Here is a 22,318-nt window from a genome sequence, read left to right as displayed (position 1 = left end):
GATTCCGTGTTCACTGCTATCAAGGCTTATCGTTTACCTACTTTGGACCAATCATAAAGTCAGAGCATATCTCAAAATTCGATTGATGGTATGTCTGGGAATTTCACCCTGCAGAGGATGCTCTGTACACCCATTGAACATTAATGAAAGATGAATTTTTGGATTGTGTATGTGTGACTTTCTTTGTGCTGATAAGGACCACCATCCACAGTCTCTCGAATTCGAAATAAGGCCTCTGAAAATTTGGCTTTTTCGGAATTTTGGACAGCCCTAGCTCTGAAACTTTGCACTTCTCACCACATGTCCAAATGAACTTTTTCTCTTATTTTGATGTGAGGAATCACCTCTTAAAGTTTGTCGGTATAGTTCATTAACACCTCATTAACCCGCCCTCTGTATCTCGTAATAGAGGGGTTTGTTTCAAAAATCCTGAAACAAGTCAACTTTAGTATTGAGAGGACGGATAATTGAGGAAAATTCAGTCGCACTGCCCCACTCCCTGCGGTCTAGTGGCGAAACCTTTATTTTCTTTAAATGGCAATATGGGTCAAATAGCATATCGTTTGAGAAAGCATATTTGATGCTGATACTAGTTGTGAAAACATTATTGTTTTGGAATTTTGCCCAATACGTTAGGAGAAATCGCGCTCTTAAATGTTACCCATTAGACACAGGAATTCTCAAACAAGATTATGTTTAGCGTTAGTAAACGTTAAGAATACCCTCATTGTGCTGATAAATCAATGTCAACGAGCTGCATTGTGAGAAACATTAGATGTGTCGCCCCATTTCCAGTGTAGTGGCAAAACCTTTATTGTTAAATTTCAACATCTGCAATATAACAAATCTTGTAAAGATTCCTCTAATTCTTGTTACAAAAAGGTTATTATTTGAAAAGTGTACCCAATACTATGGGAGAAATTACGTACAAAAGTTTTGCAAATGACAGAAACACTGAATTATAAAATGGATTTACTTCGTATTAACCGTTACGTAATCTTTATTACCCACTAAGGTAGCAGAAATACCCGCATGCTCTGTAGTGATGAACATAACGCGTGTCACCGTAGTCGGTATGGTTTAGGGCAAAACATTAATTTGCTCTCAATTAAAACGTGGAGCACGTAATGCACCATTGCAATGCTCTTTTGAGTCTATTTACAACAATGATATTTGCCATAGGATGACTAGCTCGCTGGCATACTCATCATGGTTTCTTTTCCCGTTCCAGAAATGTAAACAGTTTCGTTTCGTTCAATGTGACCTTTCAGAGCCTGTTTCGGTAATGATCTCTAAATAGACAGTACATGTTCAGATCTGTCACAGGCGCCGTATTCATTGCATTTCCACATAAAATGTATTTTTGTACATTGGCTTAAAACAGCCTTCCAATGGTGCATTTTGTGCTTCATGTTTTAATTGAGAGCCAATGAATGTTTTGCCCTAGACCATACCGACTAAAGCGACACGCGTTAGTTTCATCACAAGACAGTTTGTGGATGTTTCTGCTACTATAGTGAGTAACAGAGATTACTGAACGGTTAATAGAGAACAAATGACATTTTACAACTCAGTGTTACTATCATTTGTAAACGTTTCGAACGTGTTTTTTCCCACAGTGTTGTGTACAATTTTCAAATAATAACCTTTTTGTAACAAGAAATAAAGATGCTTTCTCATGATATGTTATTTTACAGATGTTGCCATTTAAGAATAAAGGTTTTACCACTAGATCAGCGGAAACGGGGAGACACGTCTGAAGTTTCTCACAGTGCAGCTCGTTGAGATTGATTTCGTAGCACAGTTAGTAATTGAGAGTATTCAGGAAGTTTACTAATACTAAACATAATTTTGTTTGAGAATTCCTGTGTCTATTGGGTAACATTTGTGAACACTAGTTATTTCTCCTAACGTATTCGGCGAAGTTCATAAAAGCATTTCAAAATATTGAACTGATACCCTATGGAAAGAAGTCATGTAACTAGATGCTCTTACATGGTTTCGGGGATCGTAAGTTTTGTGTCTGGAACTAAGATTCGATTTTGGATACTTTCTGTTTATACCCGCATGTTCTCTGACTATATGTCAAGAATGTAAATCACTTGATGTAATGATAATATTAAGAGGTAATCTCCGTATGACAAATAGCTACATACAAATACCCTACACAACTAATTTATTCCTATTACACGATTTTCTTAATTTGTATTTAACATTCAAATATAATACACCGTCGATCTGTCAACACCTATCACATATCAGATATTATATTTTAAACCTAATAAATATTGTATTTATGTCCTAAAATGATTATATTGATTTATATGCAACTGATTTATTTTAATGTAATTATTTCATATAAATTTTCATGCATTCAGGAAGTAAAATTACATACCTTAACGTTTGACTCAAACGGGAATTGAACTCTTGATCTGACAAGCAGAAAACCCGCGGTTTAGTACTGACCTAATATGAACATGCTTGTCGGGCTCTTTCTGAATAAATATAACTGAATATCGAGGATAGTGTCATTCCTATCCGTTGCAAATGCTGCTTTTCTCTCTCTCTCTCTCTCTCTCTCTCTCTATTTTTTATACTACTATCGATGCGAGAACTATGTTATTCACCGACCTCCTAGTGGTATGTATGCAAAATTTCGTCCAACTGGGACTCAGATTACGTAGTTGTCTTATGTTTCGTTCTGTTTTGCATCACCTTGTATATCACGTAATGTACGCAAAAGCGAATAGTCTCACATTGTTCATCGAATTACAATTACTATCTATACATATACGAAATTTCGTATAACTCGGTCTCGGATTACATAGTTATGTTGCATTCTGTTTTGCATTTCCCTGTATATTTAATAAAGTACTCAAAGCGAATCGAATGAGTATTCCCACGTTATTCAGGAAAGTACACTCATCGTCTATACCTTATGTCTTGTTCTAAGAATTCCAACATTTCTTTCCACATTTATTAGTCTGAAGTGCCAACTGTCAAATGACGTTAAACTGGACTTGCTGGGACTGATATGCCAAGGATTTAGGACACTATCAGCATCTCGGCGACAAACGGGTAACTACCTTCTAGACTACGTGATACGTATTTTGATGCGATTTCCACTAATAATGAGCAATTCCTTAGAAAGGTTTTTACTTATAATAACAATTTAAAAAATCCTTTACCAATTTTGATAATTAATTATTGCGCATCTCTTCACACACGTTTCTTAAGGAGGTCCATTTCACAGAGAGTTAGTGTTCTACCTTTAGTTTAGACATATAGTTAAACTACCGACATGAAGAAAAAATGGAAAGTTTTAAGAACATAAAAGAGAAATAACTTACTTCAAAAATGCACTATAAAGCGGAAAATAAAAGTAATTGAAAGAAAAATAATCGACTTCATAACGCACTAAAAAGCAAAAAAATAATTTTAGAAAAATATGAATGCTCTTCAGAATAGACACTAAAAGGCAGAATATAATAAAAGTGATAACTATCATGTGTAAAAGGTTTTCAAACTCTTGCCAAGCTCTACATATTCATACATCAAAATATTACCATTGAAATAAATTCATGTTAGGCATTAATTCGTACGGCTTGGCACGATTTCAAAACAATTTTAAAGATACTACTAGTATTAATGAATTATTTTGTTTTTAAAAGTCTTTTATTATTATTATTATTATTATTATTATTATTATTATTATTATTATTATTATTATTATTATTATTATTATTATTATCTGTTTTAGCACTTTTATTATTTCTTGTACCTACTGCCCTTGTCGAAATCAGTTCATACGTTTTCGGTGATTAGTTGATTTCAAGTTTAGCGTCCCCTCGAGGTCACAAGATACTTGAACCTATATCTTAACAAGGGATGAAAACCATATGAGTTCAAATTCGAAATCGAATCCACGGTTCCACGTCAAAGACAAGTCTGCTAACCATATACCCACGATAGAATTCTTATCCAAACTTCTCTTTACGTTTTAAAAATTATACAGAAGGTTGGGAGTAGAGAACTTCGAACAAGAAAGGTACTTGTTACGGATTTGTCTTGTATAAGCTTCATAAATATGCTATGTAATTATAGTTGAAGTGGTGGTTAATACCAAAAGAAACTCATGAACAAATTGACGCAGTATTTTTATGAAACAAATCGTAACACAGCAGTTTACGGAAAATAGGTGAACGTGAAATTCTATATTTCACCTAATCTTTTAAGTTGGTTGCTATTGTAGATATGTGGTCAAAAAGATTTTATAATGATAATTTAATATTCTTTAAAAATCTGTTTTTGAATTTAAATAGAAAAATGTGATGATTTACAATCATCCTTTATAAAGTACGAAAGAAAATATGTTATGAAGTTCTACATTTAAGCCTTTTGTACTATTGATATAATGGGAGATTTATGATTTCAAAATGTGCGTTAAACCGTGAAATACAATACTTTTTCATTCATCATTTTTAAAAATTCCTTTTATTTTAGTATCATGCACATGTTATATCTTTTTTGATCAATTCAATTTTCTCTCCTTTTCCTCTTATATAACCCAAATAGATTGTATAGAATTCGTAGGTCCTAAAAAATAATATCTAGAAAACATGCCAGGTTATAGGAAATATAGTATCTTGATTGCTGATGTTAAGAGAAAGAAGATATTTTATGTGCGATAGAAAACTTAGAGCAGAATAAATCGTAGATTATTTCCACAGGCAAGTCATAAAAGATGCCGTGTTACATTTTTATATTCAAAGCCAAGCTTCCATATTAGCTTACTGCAAATAACACATCGGTTTCTGAACTAAAGATTGTCTCTTATAACGAATTCTTTACACACTCTTATCGTACACTCTATTATCTACTCATCAAGTCTCAGTTTTACGCGGTCCTCTGGCACGGTCAAGCGATCTAAGACATTGGACTAGTTATTGCAAGGCTAACTGGTTTGAAGCCAGCATAGATGCTAATATTCCATTTCACCATTTATTGTCATTCTTTAGTTGTCCGTCTCCTTTGCCGTAAAGGGCAGGCCCGTATCAAGGGGTGTCCAGGGTGCCGGGCCCCCCTAAAATTTTATCGGTAGGCTTGCAAATGAACTATAGTTCGATCGGGCCCCCATAACTTCTACCGCCCCCCCCCCTACATTTTAGGGCTAGCTACCGGCTTGGTAAAGGGCAGAATTGTGAGTGTAATTTTCGAAAATAGGCCCACAGTACAATATAATTCAATATCGGCGAATGGACATCCAAATTTTCCATCGGTAACGAAAAAAGATCCCATACGTTTGTTAGTACCAATTACACCGAAGTCATAGCTATGAATGCATTCTTATTAATGTTTCGTTTGTTCGTCTTCTTTTTTCAGGAACAGAGATACTTATAGCCGCATATCTCTGAACGGTATCAGGATAAGAACAGCCGACTAACGCATATTCTGAAGGGTATTCTATTTATACAATTTATTTAACTTACAATTACAACCCGTTTATCCCTAGTCTCCAAAACCACCCCACTTAAAAAAATATCTATGGATCTATTGTTTGTTTAAGTTCAGCGCCCCTTTTAGAAATGAGACTATATGAGACGTGGACCTACAGCTTAACGTGGCATCCGAACCACAGGAGTTCCCACCGGAAATCAAACCTAGGCTCCGCGCCGAAGACGCGTACACTAACTATATACCCATGAGGGAGCTCTATAGATCTATTAATATACGCTCTGTGTAACGGCTCTGAGTAAACAATGTAACTGCGTGTCGTCATCTATGGGTCAACAGGAACGGCGCTGTACCAAAAGTAGGGGGGATGACTACCAAAAGACATAGTTATTAAAACTTTTAGGATTTCCACTTTCTGAGGTAAATTTTAGATTTTCAGTCAAACAGCTAATGTTAATACCTCGTTTTTCTCAGAATAGAGTATCCTTTCCAATGGAAATATTCGATTGTCCGTATTATACATCAGAAACGGGAAAATAGAGCAAAACCGAAAGCTTTTTTTCGATTTTTTTTAAAACAATTTTGTATCCCTCTTGCCCAGGCTTGATTTCACGTAAGGAAACTGATTTTTGAAAATGTATTTATGCACACAATATGTATTCAAAAGTTTAATCTTGTATCTTTAAAACTAAGGGCGGAAAAAATCTTTATAAATCTGATGATGACCCATATATATATATATATATATATATATATATATATATATATATATAGATAGATAGATAGATAGATAGATAGATAGATAGATAGATAGATAGATAGATAGTAAGTTTGGGTGATTCTGGATAGTCGCTGAATCCGGACATCCTAAGCCTACGATAATACTGTTCTTCGCATGTATAATGTGGAGACTTGTTGTGATGTCTATTTGAAGCACCGTACCTTCCTACAGTTCAGTGCTGAGTAGGAAGTGCAAATAGTGTTATACGTAATTTCGACGGTGAGGGAAAGAAGAAGAAATAGGAAAGTGCATGCACGTTTTTTGACCTGATGTAACTTTTTAGTGGAATATGTTAAGGTTTTGTACAGAAGTGGTTATCAGCAAATGGTTAAGTAAGACATATGTAAAAGCAAAGACCATACTTTACTTGTTGCATATTGGAAGAATTCTATTAGTTTCCGAGTGGCTGCTCAAAGCGTGCACAAGTTTACAGTGCTCAAAACGAGCGAATCCGGACGTTTAAGGAAGGGTGAACTCGGACACGTTTATTACTTTAAGCCGAATCCGGAAAATGCGGTTAATGAACTAAGAGGATTCAGAACACTATCTCCTCTCTCGCTTTGCACGTTTATGAGTGTAAAATAGTACGTGAGGTCTATTGCTTATATATAGCGTCTATTTATTTTTGCCATAAATGGACTCTGAGCAATCACCAGAAAAATCTATAAAATTATCTTAGGATCTACAAACACAACTAAATTACAAAATGCTAATCACAAGGTGCTAAAAATTCTACACTACTGAATGGCTACATCATCTGGTATATTTCCATTTGATCCGCATCAAGTTCGGGAACATGAATTTCTTTTGTCGAATGAACATGATCCTACAGTAGCTGAAAACAACAGCTCTTCTCTGTCATCAGACATCCTCAAACACGTCTCAATCGCCTTCAGAGTCCTCAGTAAAACAATTCGTATCTTTTCCTGCTGTTGCTTCTTCCAAACCCACATCCCAAAAGTCTGGTGTTGCTAAAAGATTAAGTGTAACGAGTTGCAGTTTGTTTCAAACTGTCTCCTCAAATACAATCGAGGGTATGGATGAAAACAACTGCGGATTTTGTGGGAATAATTATTACGCACCATCATCAATCAAATACGGTTTCTGGGTGTGTTGTACTGTGTGTAAGACCTGGTTTCATGAAAGATGTGTGGTAGGTGAAAAGGAACTGTATTTTATCCGTGGACGATGTGTTTGAATTATGACTTGTGCTTCACGAAACTGGCAGACATCATTAACGCAAAATAAATAAATAAATAAATAAATACATACATACATAAATAAATAAATGCTAGTTTCAGTGCGCACATATTATACATTTTACTAAAAATCTCGTTGTCAGTAGCAAAAAATAGTAGTACAATGTAGTTATAATGGAAACAAATGTGATCAATAGATTAATGATTAAGCACTGTAGTGGTAGTTACACAACTGTGCATTTAGTTTACAGTTTCAACAGTAATTAATATAGAAATTGCTATGTTAGTAATTTGTATGTATTTATCATGTAATTGTATTTATATTCTGTACTTATCACATTAGAATGTTAGTGTAACAAGATAGTAAGCTAAAATATACCTATCATTTATATATATCTTCCTTCAAAGTTCAGTGTCTGGAATCGCCAACCTACTGGCCGGATTCACCCTTCCAAATTTGCAAATCAAAGATTTTGTCAACTTTCAGAAAATTATTTTTTATTTCTTAACATGCTATTCCAGGAAAACTTTTTCAGTTATATATGCATAACAACATATCATTAAATAATACGACGAAGTATTGGATATTTTCGTTTAGCGGGGTAGTAGTAAAAGATAGAAACATCAGAACTGTCCGGATTCACCCAAACTTACCCTATATATATATCGAAATATTTTAAAAATTTAGTGTGTCATTACTATTTGGTCCAGAGACATAGTTCAAACGCCATTTTCTTCAGTATAATGTGCACTTTCCAATGGCACACTCACATGCCAGTATCATACATCTGAATCATGAAATTCAGGAAAAACCGGATTTTAAAAAAAAATCCCCCCAAGAACATTTCGCCTCTCTGGCTTGATCCTGGTCTCAAGGTAAGCCACACAATTGCATTAAATTCGTTGTACAAAAGCAGAGAGCTGATTCCTAAGAGTAAAACAAACAAACAAACAAACAAACAAAAAAAGTTATAAGAAACATAGGGCGAAAAAAAACGTCGTTTACGTCTGTAGGGTGCCGAAAGCGTGAGAAAATAAATTTTAGAGTTAAATATTGCACAAACTACTGAATAGACGTGATACGGCATGGTATCGTCAAAATATGCTAACCTGCTCTATCCAAACTTGCAGTTTTCAGACTTGTGCAATGGCGGCGCAAGGGATTCCCCAAAGTACGTTAAGGATTCCCGGACATTTTATGATGTAAATTGAGTGAACAAGAGCATGAAAAGGACGTCTCGGTGCCTGGAAATGATACTACATGGCAGGCCAATACTCATACACGCAGATAAAATATGGCCGATGAGGTAATAATCCTGGTGCGCGGTTGCATACCTCCTCAAAAGTGCTGATAAAGATGTTGTACAAGAATTCACTGGAAACGTCACGTCGTTACAATATAAAAATACGTACAACACAAGCTGATAGGCAGAGTTGGCGTGGGTCAATGAAAACTTGACTCACGACCCACTGACCCATCACCAGCACTACTCACGACCCACTAACCCACTACCCACCATGACCCACGGTGACCCATCATGACCCACCACCCACCGTGACCCACTCTGACCCACCGTGACCCACCACCCACCATCATCCACTGTGACCTACTCTGACTCACCAAAATCCATTGTCATCAACTCTGAACACGATCCACGGCCTCCTCTGTACTGACTAAAGAGTTTACACTTGTAATAAAACAAGACAGTGAAATTGTCACTAATCGGAGTTTGAATATCTAGTCAATCGCTCAAGCACCACTCTGTTATAATAACGGTGGATCTGACCTTGACGATATAATATGGTAAAGTGTTTGTCAGTGAGGTAATTGAAACAGTCCGAGGTGAGGGGAAATTAGTGTGTGCCTAAAATATACTTGTACCAAGAGAGTATTCTTGCAAGTATTAATTTCTCAGCGCATTCCAAAAGAAACTTCTATTCGTAGGAAAATACCCCTGTACAATATGGAAAAGGTTATGGTTTCTCAGTTCACAGTATTTTTCTTACAAAAGACTTGAAAAAGCAGTTTTTCATAGTGTATAAAGGTGGTCGGATACCCTCTGTGAGAGCATCTCCATAAAGTATGCTCATAATTGTAATTTGTGTAATCATTAAAACACCACGTTAAATTTAAGTTACAATATGCATAATTGCAATTATTATGAATATTTATTCAAAGTAGTTTACCTAAAACAAAGAAGAGACTTACTAAAAATTAGGTACAAAGTTGAATAACACAAATAAACCATTAGTAACATAAGTATACATTTTCCATAACTCCTAATTTTCCACCTTGAAAAAAAATCTGAAATCGGGTTTATTTTCTGTTGGTAACTTTTTCGTGGTAAATCATCCGCAGCGGAATGATGTCCATCCTTCAGCCAAGAAATAACTAGCCCGTCAACTTTGAGCTTGTCTAGCGGTGGGTCATTAACATTGGTAAACAACAAGTTAGACAATGTTTGAGCACTTAGTCTATTTCTAATATCAGTCATCTGTAAATTCATCAGGGGTGTAGCCAGCAGATTTGGGTAGGGGGGCTCGTCGTTTATGAAGGGAGGCCAGCAACAATCTACAAAGCCAAAAAAGTGTGTTGCTGCTAGTGTTTTTGAGGCCTGAAAGAAAGGAAAATTTTGGTTTCCTTCTGGAAAACTAAAAACCCTATTTTAGCTTCTTCTTCTTTTTCTTCTTTTTCTTCTTTTTCTTCTTCTTCTTCTTCTTCTTCTTCTTCTTATTATTATTATTATTATTATTATTATTGTTATTATTATTGTTATTATTATTGTCCATAAATTATATTCAAGATTTTTTTTATTATGCTTAATCAAGAACTACTGCCCGGGACCAAACGCTATACATTTGTGCATAACTATAAAGGTAACCAAGAAAGTTCTGTCCCTTTTCGTAGAGGTATGTGTTCAATTGGACCTCACACCGTGAGTTGAAAGAGAGTGGAGAGAAGGCGAATGTCAGCTGTTGGTGTGGGTATATCCAACATACTACCTGGTTGTGGCAATTCAGACACACCGTGAACTTGCGTAAAGACAGAGGAAACATGAAACATCCACAGAGCGTCATAAGAGTATGTATGCTGAACGAGTTCAAATAGAGGTCAAACGCCGCTGTAGCGAGACAGAAGGTTATTTATCGACGCGTCAAAGGTCAGCCTTAAAGCTGTCCTTTTACATAATGGAAATAAAAAACCTTCTATACCACTTGCGCACTCAGTGAAGATTAAGGAATCCTATGACACCATGTCAACTTTGCTAAATCTTATAAATTACAAGGACCATTGTTGGCAAATATGTTGTGATCTCAAGGTAGTTGGTATTTTATTAGGACTGCAGTGCGGTTACACGAAGTACCAATGTTTTTTATGTTTATGGGATAGCCGAGCTAATGGCAAACATTATGAAGTGAAGGAATGGGAACCTAGAGTGAATTACGTACCTGGAGAATGCAACGTCAAATACGCTCCTTTGGTAGATCCTAATAAGATATTACTACCGCCACTTCATATCAAGTTAGGAGTTATGAAAAACTTTGTCAAAGCCATGGACACATCTGGTGAAGGTTTCAAGTATTTGCGAGATAAGTTCCCTAACCTGAGTGATGCTAAGATTTCAGCGGGAGTGTTTATTGGTCCCCAAATTAGGAAATTAATGCTTGATGATAGCTTTGACAGCAAGTTAAACAGAGCTGAGCTAGCTGCCTGGACAGCATTTAAGTGTGTTGTGCGCAACTTTCTGGGCAATAACAAAGCTGAGAGTTACACAGAAATCGTACAGGACATGATACAGAAATACAAAAAGTTGGGTTGTAGGATGTCTTTAAAAATCCACTTTTTGCACTCCCATCTCAGCTTCTTTCCTGCTAACCTAGGTGCTCTCAGCGACGAACAGGGGGAAAGATTCCACCAAGATATAATGGCAATGGAGAAAAGGTACCAGGGACGATGGGATCCTTCAATGATGGGGGACTATTGTTGGGGTCTTGTTAGAGAATGCAACATTTCTTACAAAAGAAGGAAGTAGTGTACGTTTTTGTAACCCAATGGAAGTTTCATATATTGTGATAGTTTTGATTGTCTTTTCATGACCTTTTGGTACATTTGTATTATTGTTTATTGTAAATTGTCACACTTGTAAATTATATTGTATTATATTTTATATATGTGTTTGTGGTAATAAAGTAAAACGTTTTACCTCAACTTAAGAGATCTGAAAGCATTACTATAAGGTGCAATAAACAGCACACACAGTATACATACAAACATATTTATTTCTCTAGAAAGAATAAAGCGATTATTACGAAACTTGGAGGGGTTGTTAAATATGAATCAAAGTATACTTAGGTATAATTTCTATGTTAGTATATGCAAGGGGACAAGATCTTGGGGTGTAAAATAAACGAAAAGGGAAATTTTTGAGGGATTTTCAAGAAAATCCCTCTGTTACGGGCAAATCGTACGTGATGGAGAAAAGCCGAGTGCATATTCGAATTCAGCGCAAAAAGTCCTTTAAGAACAGGTATTTCCTTTTATGTAACAAAACCTTTGTTAACTAGTGTTATCAATACTTTTCAGTGGAAAAAAGGATGAAATTTGAAAATTCCAAATCAAGGTAAGTAGACCAACGTAAAGGGAAAAAAGTATAAAATTTTCCATATAATTATGTGTACACAGAGAAAAATTCATTCTCCGGACAGCGGTATATTGCACAAATATACGGAATCCTCTTGCTTTCTACAGGAATCAGTATGGAACATACGTTATCCAAATGCTACATACTCACTGTTCTTAGATGTTACATCATGCCGTTGCAGGATGTCTGACATCTAACAGTTTATGCTACCTTCGTCAGCTATATGTCATATACGTTCATTTGTATGTGAGATCCTGACCGCCTACATTGTTTAATACAGAAAGTACGTATAGATGGAAAACTTATACAGAAACTATTATAAAACATGCGTTTTCAGTTATACGTCTGCTGTACGTTAAGTCCAAAAACTACAAGAATTACGCATGTAACCTATCTTTTTAAGTACCAAACCTGCATTTTTTTCTCAGTATACAATCCAAACTTAACATTTCCGTGTAATTAAGCGTACAGTACATACTTTATGCCTATTTTTCTCATAAATTTATGGGTTGATTGTCCTGTGCTGTAAGCATTCCATATAATAAACATAAGCTTCACCAATTATTATAGTAGAAAGCAATGGGTATATGAAGCCAAGCACTGTATTTTTTGTTTCTGATTGTTTTTCTTAAATAACATCGATCGTTTTCGATCATTTTTACAAACCAACTCACTACCAATTTTCCATATATCGAAAGTGCCCCCCCCCTTCCCCAATATAGGAGAATTTAAAAAATGCTTGGACACATTCTGTTTATTTGCAATAAAGAGTTAATATACTGAATTTCAACTCCGTAAGTTTAATGGCGTGCGAGATACTCATTGTTTTTCGCAAAAATGCAGATCCTCACTACCTCCTTAGGATATTATGCATTATAATGAAAGCAATATAACATCCCAGTTTGGATTAAGGCCTAACTATATACCAAAGGTAATTTAATTTGACTTTGCAATTTGACCGTGATGATCAGGCACACATAGTTACATTCAATTTTTTATATAATAATTTATATATTACAGTGATTCAAAAATGTAATTTTTCCAGTAGTTAGCTCCTCTAAAAACTCACAGGCCTCGAAAGCCAAGTAGTAGTATAAGTCCTATTGTTATTATTAGCTACAATTAAAAATATCAATATTTAAAAGTGCCTGAAGTTCTTTTTCTCACTTGGTTAGATATACTCACCTCAGGTAAGTAGACAGAAACAAATGGAAAAGGGAAATTAAGGTCTTGAAAGTAAAACGAAGACAAATTTACCAGTCTTCAGAATATACTGTCTACAATGCAGTGAGCAGAGTGGGTCGGTATATCATACTGAGTCGGTGGGTCGCAGTGGGGCATGGTGGGTGGTGGGTCGCAGTGAGTCAAGGTGGGTGGTGGGTCACAGTGGATCATGGTGGGTGGTGGGTCGCAGTGGGTCAAGGTGGGTGGTGGGTCGCAGTGGGTCACATGCTGTTGACCCACGACCCACTGACCCACTCAGAAAACAACCCACTTGACCCACTGACCCACCGACCCACTCCATCTCTGCTGATAGGTAACAGTCAATCGTTAGGAAGAACGGGGATTGGCACTGTGCAGAATTAAATGAATCCTTCTTTGAGGGCTAGTTCTGCTCGTGTGTTTTTCATCAACCATTTCATAAACGAAAAACTAGGTATACAATTTCTGTTAAAAGCTACGTTTGTTTATTTGGGTCCATTAGAGTCTATTGCACCTCTAATTTGGCTGCATTCTGTTGTGTGTGTTTCTTATTCTTTAATGACCGGAACCTCGTTTGTGACATTAAGTGTGCCTAAGAAGAGGGCGATAGGATATTTGTGAATGTGTTCGATAAGATATTAAGTACCACGTCTGTCGTACTAATGATGTGTGCACTTTTTCTGTCATGTGGTGCGGTATCTTCTCCGTCACAGTGTAAGTCTTGTACATTTGGTAGTCGGTACTCACAAATATCATTCTCTGACCAAATAGTGACCGAACAGTAACTACAACGGTGAAAAGAATATCTACTATTTCCGCCTTTAATTTCGCTTCATTTCATCATCATACGGTATATGTGCACAACGCCTGTGATTACAGAATTCAAGGAGCAGTTCAAGCATGAGAGTTAGTAGATATTCATCTAACATACGAGAAAGGAGACGGTAATGTACGTCTGGCACGACAGCTTTACAGACAACAGATTCCTAATAGTAGAATTTCACACCACGCAACTTTCTCCAGTGTAGATCGAAGATTATGAGAAATAGAATTGCTGAAAGCATACAGGCACAATGGTGTACGAAACAGAACTGTACCGACTGTGGCTTTTAAGAGGAAGTTCTTGCTCGAGTTTAGAAAAACCGTCCATCAGCACACGGGTAGTAGCTACTGAACTTAACGCCAATCATCGGCAGGTGTATTACGTGCTTCACGAAATCGATTTTACCTTTGCAATACAAAGGGTGCATGCATCACACGCCGCTGATTATCCACGTAAGGGGGAGTGTGTCCAGTGGCCACCTGAACGGCACGCTAATACACTCCACTTCATGTTTCGTGTTTTCTTCACGGATGAAATTAAATTTTCCGGATAAATGTGTTCAACACTCACAATTAACATTCGTGGTCAGAGGCAAACCCCATGGAATTTCAACTTGTGCTCATCAGGAACGTTGTGTAAATATGTGGGTAGGAATAGTTGATAATTATCTTATCGGACCGCATCTACTACCAAAATGCCTGACCGGGTGGAAGTATCGCAAATGCCTAAATTATTAGTGACTGTGCCACTGGCTGTTCGTCGAATCTTTGTTTATGCACGACGGTGCTACAGCACATTTCTCTGCGGAGTTGAGAAATTGTCTCAATGCATCCTTTCCGAACAAACGGGTCGGCAGAGAAGGCCCGGTAACTTGATCACCTCGCTCACCAGATTTTGACCCCTTAGATTTATTTTTCGGGGGCCATATGAACCAACTAGTCGACGTGACGCCTGTGTAATCAAATAAGAATTTGGTTGCTGGAATTGTTGCTGCAGCGTGGAACAGCCGGAGAACGCCAGGAGTGTTTTAGTGCGTCCGCCGGTTCCTTCGCCGCCGCTGTAACCTTTCATTGAAGTGGAGGGTCGAAACTTTGAACATCTTTTGTAGTGACTGTTCTAACAATCATCCTCTTTTCATCCCCTCCTGTGTACCTTGCTACCTACAACACTCTTCGGTATGCAGTCTCGTTATACGATTTGGGACCAGAAATGTCAGCCCCTGTTACAGCACGTACAAATATCCCAAATGGAATGAATGTCTTGTTTCACATCCGTCAGTTAACAACATCGATTGAGAAAAATAATACTGTAGTCGTATTTGTATGAGGTACTGAGTGAAACGAATGTATTTAAACAGTTATGTGTGTTACTCTTATTATTAATAATATTTCTTTATCTGTCTTTTAATAGTAGTTCTTGTTCAATTTCTGTAGTAGTAAAAGAAGATGCGTTTTTATAAGCGTTGCGATATCATTAATATGAGCGTAACAGCATGGGTATTTTTTTTTCTATTGTGTTGCACGTATTTGTACGAACGTAACGTTTCCAGTGAATTCTTGTACAACGTCTTCATTACTACTTTCGGAGGAAGTATGCAACCACGTACAGGGGTTATTACCTCGTCCGCCATATTTTATCTGCGCGGATGAATATTCGCCTGCCACGTAATATTATTTCCAGGCACTGATTCATCCTTTACATGCTCTTGCCACTCAATTTACACCATATAACATCCTTTAGGGAATCCCTGGAGCCACCATTACATGAATCCGAAAACTGCAAATTTGGATTGAGCATGTTAACATCCATTGACGATACCATGCCGCATCACGTCTACGCTCAGTAGTTTGTGCAATATTTAATTCTAAAGTTTGTTTTCCCACGCTTTCGGCAGGTTTTAACACGTTGCCGTAGTATATATATATATATATATATATATATATATATATATATATATATATATATATATATATATATATATATATATATATATCCTATTTGGCCTAGAGCGATGGTTCAAACACCATTTCTTCAATATAACGAGCTCTATTGAACAGTGCCACTTATATATCCATATCATTCACATGAATTGGAAAATTCGGGAAGAACTGGAAAATTTTCTGAAAAAATCATCCCCTCGGAATAGGTGCATCCCTCGGGCTCGTGACCGGGTTCAAGTAGGAATCTCAAAAAAAATGAGGAATAGTCAAATAATAATATTGAGTATTCACTTAAATAATAATTTTTTACAATTGGATTTGGAACAAAGAGTTGTGCCTTTACGTTATAATATGTCTATTCTTTTTTCTAATGAAATTAACTTCGATAATTCGGATAACGTCGATGTTAATAATTTATCATCTTGCAGTGAGACACAGTCTAACTCATCAAAAATGTTTTTACGAGATGATTTAGCCAATTCGTTTAATGGAAATTCGAACCATAACCAAATGGACTTCAATTCAAAAGTGTCTATTGGGAAATTGGATGTTCTTTTTACGTTGTCATTTTCTGTGGTAATTCATAATGTTTCATTGCGATTGTATTCACAGTTAATAGAATTCTTGTAAAAGGAGTGAAGTAAGTGTTCAGGATTTTGGCTTTTCTTATGAAAATTATATTATAACAACATTTTGGTTGTTAGGCACCTTTATTCATTTGTAAGTTTAGAAAATTAGATTTCAATCATTATTTCTGATTTCTATTTGATGTTTGTTTATGAATATATTTTGTGCTTGGACTATTATGACTATAGACTACATTTTGATGTTTAGATTTGGAACTTGTAGTTTGTATTTAGTTAGTTTATTTTGAGAATTTAATTTTGGGAATTTTTGTTCTTTTATTTTGTAGTTGGTATTTGAGAATAGATAATTATATTGTTAATTTTTGTTTTCGACAGGTGACTTGTATATTTACATTCATAATTAGGACAAAAATATACATTACATATTTTTTTTAATATACTGGTGGATGTGTGTAACAATTTCAATGAAAAAAAAAAAAGTTGGTAGTCGATTTGTAGTGTAAATAGCGCCACTCATTTTATAGCGGAAATAATTGGTACTAGTAGCCTAGGTGGTTCGATGTTCGTAGCCATACGCATATTAATTGCGACAAGGATGGAAAAGTGGACACAGTCAAATTCTCACAGTTCAAGTATTGTAATAATTGCGACAAGGATTTTGTGTAATGTAGTCTGAGTGGGGGGTGAAAATATTCCCACAAAAACTATCGTCATTGGACATGTACTGTTAAAGCACATACACACAATTAATATTAAAAGTAAAAGAATAAATCATCCAATATCGTTATTTTTCATTGCATATTTCGATAGCGATATTTGTTGATTTATTCTTTAACTTTTAATATTAATTGTGTGTATGTACTTTAACAGTACATGTCCAATGACGATAGTTTTTGTAAGAATATTTTACTCCACCCCTCCCCGCACCCAGACTACGTTACACATAAGTGCAGACAATCCTTATGCAAAATTTCAATGTGATATCTTGAAAACTAAGGCATGAAAGAATTTTGAAATTTGCCATAAGAGAAAAGAAAAAATCACGACCCTCCGGCCCCACTTGGCGCCGCCAAGTTGACCATCCGGTTCCAAAACGCATCTGGGGTATTCTTTGGTTCATGCTTGACTTGCCCAATAGAAAAACCGGCTTAAATGCCTGTTATAAAACTTAAATAAGCGGTCAAAGAGAACACTACGCCATGCTAACAAAAGTTACCATAAATCCTAGAGTTAATTGCCTATACGAATATTTGAATAAAAGGGTAATTTAATCAAATTAGTGCTGAAATTCTAATTTGAATAAACAAATAATTCAGAGTGTAACATTTAAGATCGAGATCGATCAATAACAAGTTAATATTTGATACAGTTCATATATTTTATCTTAATGGAACTGAGCATACTATCAAAACATAAATGAATGAAACATTTACAATTGAATGTGGTCCATTGCTGATTTTTTGTGAATAAATTGGATTTTTTTTTAAAAAAAGTATATAAAAATCTGCAAAAAATATTGCAGGGAGAACTGCCACATGTTTTTAATAGAACATTGATTCATGGCATTTGATCACAGGCGTGTTACTATAAATTGGATTTCTAAACTTTAAAGCAATTCCTTTCCTACAGGAACAAATTTTCTTAGGTAACATGAAAAGAAAATTGGATAACCAATACACTAAGTAGATAAAACTTATTAAAGTAAATCAGCACAAATATTTCTACAAACAGCAAGAAGAAAATACACAGGAGGAAATTAAAGGAGAATTCGTAGTGTTTATGGACTTCTATGAGGTAGCTTGAACAAGTTCTAGAACATTGTTTGAAACCATCCAGGTTATCATAAGTCGTTTATCTCTCGACATGAAATTCTGTCGTTGTCAATGTTATGATTAATGTCCGGATTTGTATGTAATTATAATTTTTTTCCTTCATATGTAAGTTCGTCAAATCCTTAAATGTTTGTGATTCACACCTGTAGGGTGCTTCAACTCAAGTTTCATATTACATACTTTTACATATTTTGACCAATATTACATACTTCTATGGTTCCTATATATATATATATATATATATATATATATATATATATATATATATATATATATATATATATATATATATATATATATAAAACTGTCTTAACATTTTGCGTTTACTGAAATTTTAATTTAAAGTAAAAACAATAAACTCTCCAACTGTACAAGGCTTGCATCTAGATTGAATTTTGTCACGTCTGTATTTTCGTGTCTTTACCGAAAGATAAATATATCTCTCTTTTCTAATTTGTCAAACCATGTTTCGCAGAATTTTCGCCGATAACAAAAGAAATATAAGAAGAAACAAGTAAAAACCCTTCCTCCGGGGTACATTAGTAGCGCCCTTTATTCTCAACTTTGGAGAAAGACAGATCACGTGCCTGACAGGCGACTGGCCAGGAAATTCCTAAAATGAAGTCTATTTGATTGTTATCGGAGGTCGGACGGAAAGATGAAAGCAAATCCTGCAATTCAAGTTAAAACTGTATGCTAGTGTGCTTCCAGGAATTTACTGCAAGAGTTCGTTCCAAGAAGCTGGCGACAATGGCAATATCATAGCAGGTAACCTAAGCTTTCAAAGAACTTCGCTTGTTCAACTGAATGACAGGAGGACAGTACTCTAGTATTGCAGTTGCAAAACGCACGTGTTCTGTATTGACCGTCGAAGTTAGAAATCGCTCCGGTTGCTTCAACTTTATCCGCGAAATTGAGGTCGTGTGTAACTATCAATGATGCGTTTACTATGGACGTTAAAGTGGTGTTGATAAAAAAAAAGTAGATGTTCAATGAAATCTCAGTTAGAACAACATATACGAAGTGCACTCCATGCAAGAAATAAAAATTTGCGAACTGCAAAAAACAAATACTCTTGACACAAATGCATCAAGATACTTCAGTGAGTGAGTTTTTCAAAGACTTGTGGCAAGCAATGATAGCAGTAAACATTTCTTGGAACAAAGTTCAAGTGCCAAAATACCGTGCTTTTCTGGAGAAGTACTGCGAGCGTCGAATTCCTGACGAATCCACTCTTCGAAAGTGTTATCTCGAAGTTTGTTATAGGGAAGCTATATATACCATTAGGGCAGAAATATGTAGTTCATATATTTAGATTTCTGTGGATGAAACGACAGACGCTTTGGGACGTTATGTAGCAAATTTAGTGATTAGAAAATTAAGTGAAAATGTTCCATCTAAATCCTATCTTATTGCGAGTAAATTGCTGGAACGCACGAATCATTCCACGATTGTTCGCTTTGTAAACGATGGTCTTAAAGTGTTGTGGCCGCGAGGAGTTCAGGAAGAAAAAGTAGTGGTTCTCTATATAGAAAGTACATGTTAAAAGCGGCTAGAGCACTTACAGTTTTTTTTTACCCTCACTTAATTAATTTCACCTGTGTGGCCCATGCTCTTCAGTGTGTTGCTGAAGAGGTGAGAGGCAACTTTTGCGAAGTAAATAACTAGTTTCTTCCACGAAAAAAAAAAATGTTTGTTAAGGTGCCATAACGTGTTCAAGTTTACAGAGATCAACTGCCAGACGTGCCACTTCCTCCGAAGCCTGTGCTAACGTGATGGGGCGCTTGGATACAGGCAGTACATTTCTACAATGAACATTTTCAAAAATAATAATAATAATAATAATAATAATAATAATAATAATAATAATAATAATAAAAATAAAAATAAATAAAAAAATAAGCCTGTTGTTTATTCATTTCCATCGGAGTTTGCTGTGTCAGTTGGCATTGCTCAGAAACTGTTTAATGACTCAAACGTAGCGTGTGATATCGCATACATTTTGGTTGGCTACCTACAAGCATTAAAAAGCTATAGACTGTTGGGTGGCCTCTTCCGGAATCGATAGAAATCATAGAGGATGCAAAGAGACTACTGCAAGGTGTGTGTGGAGATGTAGGAGAAAAAGTTCGAAAGAAACTAAATGCAGTGCTGGAAAGAAACCCGGGTTACGACAGCCTATTAGCAGTATGTGAGATTCTCAGTGGTGAAACAAGAACCCCCCTGAAGATATTAGTAGTCATGGAGCTATTTCTCGTAGACAATAGATTTTATTGCCCCCTTAATTGCTTTATTACCTAACGAGTTTCGATGTCAATATGGCCGTGTCGGCCTTGGGGAGGTTTAGGGGGAGGTGGTGGTTTTATTACCCTGTTTGTTAGGTGGTTAGACGGGTTCCTGGAAAAGGTTGAGTGTTAGGAGGGATGGAGTAGTTTCTAGAAAAGAGGTTGAAGGACATGATTTTGATAGGGTTGTTTCTAACAGCTATGCTATGATCAAATTAATTATTCTTTTATTTGTATTTTCTTAATAAATTAATTGGAACAATTGTACTGGTTCGCTTGCTAAGCAAGCTCCTTATTTATTGGATCGTTTGCTAAAGCATACTCTGCTTATTTATTGGATCGCTTCATTAGAAGCTCATTATAAAAATATTATGTTTTTCCCAAATCGTATGCTAAAGCATACTCCATAGAACAATCTCTGATTGTGATTATATTAATTAATTCTTTTAATAAATTAATTGGAACATTTTATTTTATGGATTGCTTGCTAAGCAAGCTCCTTATTATTTTTCCCAAATCGTATGCTAAAGCATACTCCATAGAACAATCTCTGATTGTGATTATATTAATTAATTTGACCATTTGCATTCATATTAAAATGGTGGAGGGAATAAACTTTATTCATGCGGGACTTCTTAATTTGACGGATCGTATCTTTATTTTCTCGAACACTGTGTGAGCATACTAGAAATTTTGTGTATAGAATATGTATGTATACTTCGGTACGATATGCATTGCTGGTACATATACAGAGCGTGGTTTTCGTACGTCTTTCGCTGGTGAACTTAAGACATGAACTGAACTTTTCGCGCGCTTTTGGAAACTGGTTGGGCAAGAGGGAAAGATGGCGTTGTTGGGTAACAGATGCGTGTTAAAACATGAAGACAAATACAAAGGAAAACCGACGACACGTTTAGTACACATCACAGAGTGCCGACAGAGTAATAAAAACAAGTTTGGCGCCAGGGTAGGTGAACACAACACATTGTCGGCGAAGAATACAAAGAAGATTGAGGTTGTGGCAGGTAAACATGTTGAATCATGCCCCTATGCTAATTGGTAATAGAAAAGAAGTTTTGCGTGCCGAATGATGAACACGTGATTGCCTTGTGGCTATGAAAATACTTTAAATACGGGCTATAGCGGAAAATATATATAGAGACACCATGCATCTCTTTGAGAAAGAAGAACGCTACGAGGTTAACACCGAAGCAATATCCGATGCTGAAACAGAAATATACGAATCATCGTCAGATGATGAATATGATTTTGATGCAATAGATTCACCAGTGCTAACAACAGTTTCACCAACGCCACCGTCATCACCAGCAGTATTATCAAGAACATCACGATTTTGGGGTTTAGATTGTTGTTGTAATAGTCAAAAGGTGGACCGTGAATGTATAAAGAAGGCTATTGAAAAATGGGATTTCAACGATACATTAATATGCGATGGATGTAGAGAAGGATCCCCTCACGATTTTGCGCATGATTGTATGAATGTACACCCAGAGTCATTGGAAACCCGTGCATGGAGTATTATTGCAAGTCCTAGTGTTGAAGAAGATGTG

At 35.9% G+C, this 22,318-nt stretch overlaps 1 protein-coding gene across 1 annotated transcript in view; it reads right to left on the bottom strand.

Annotated features, from left to right (window-relative positions):
- Window positions 1–771: 771 nt before the first annotated feature.
- Window positions 772–22,318, bottom strand: part of LOC145661155 (uncharacterized) — a 47,012-nt gene continuing 25,465 nt past the window's right edge. Inside the window, exon 2 of the mRNA XM_081726605.1 lies at window positions 772–831. Within this exon, the coding sequence (XP_081582731.1) occupies window positions 772–831 (60 nt within the window). The remainder of the gene's footprint in view (window positions 832–22,318) is intronic.

This window comes from Thermobia domestica, chromosome 9 (assembly GCF_964235325.1).
Source record: "Thermobia domestica chromosome 9, izTheDome1.hap1.1, whole genome shotgun sequence".
Lineage (NCBI taxonomy): Eukaryota > Metazoa > Arthropoda > Insecta > Zygentoma > Lepismatidae > Thermobia > Thermobia domestica.
This window is presented reverse-complemented; position numbering and strand designations above follow the sequence as displayed.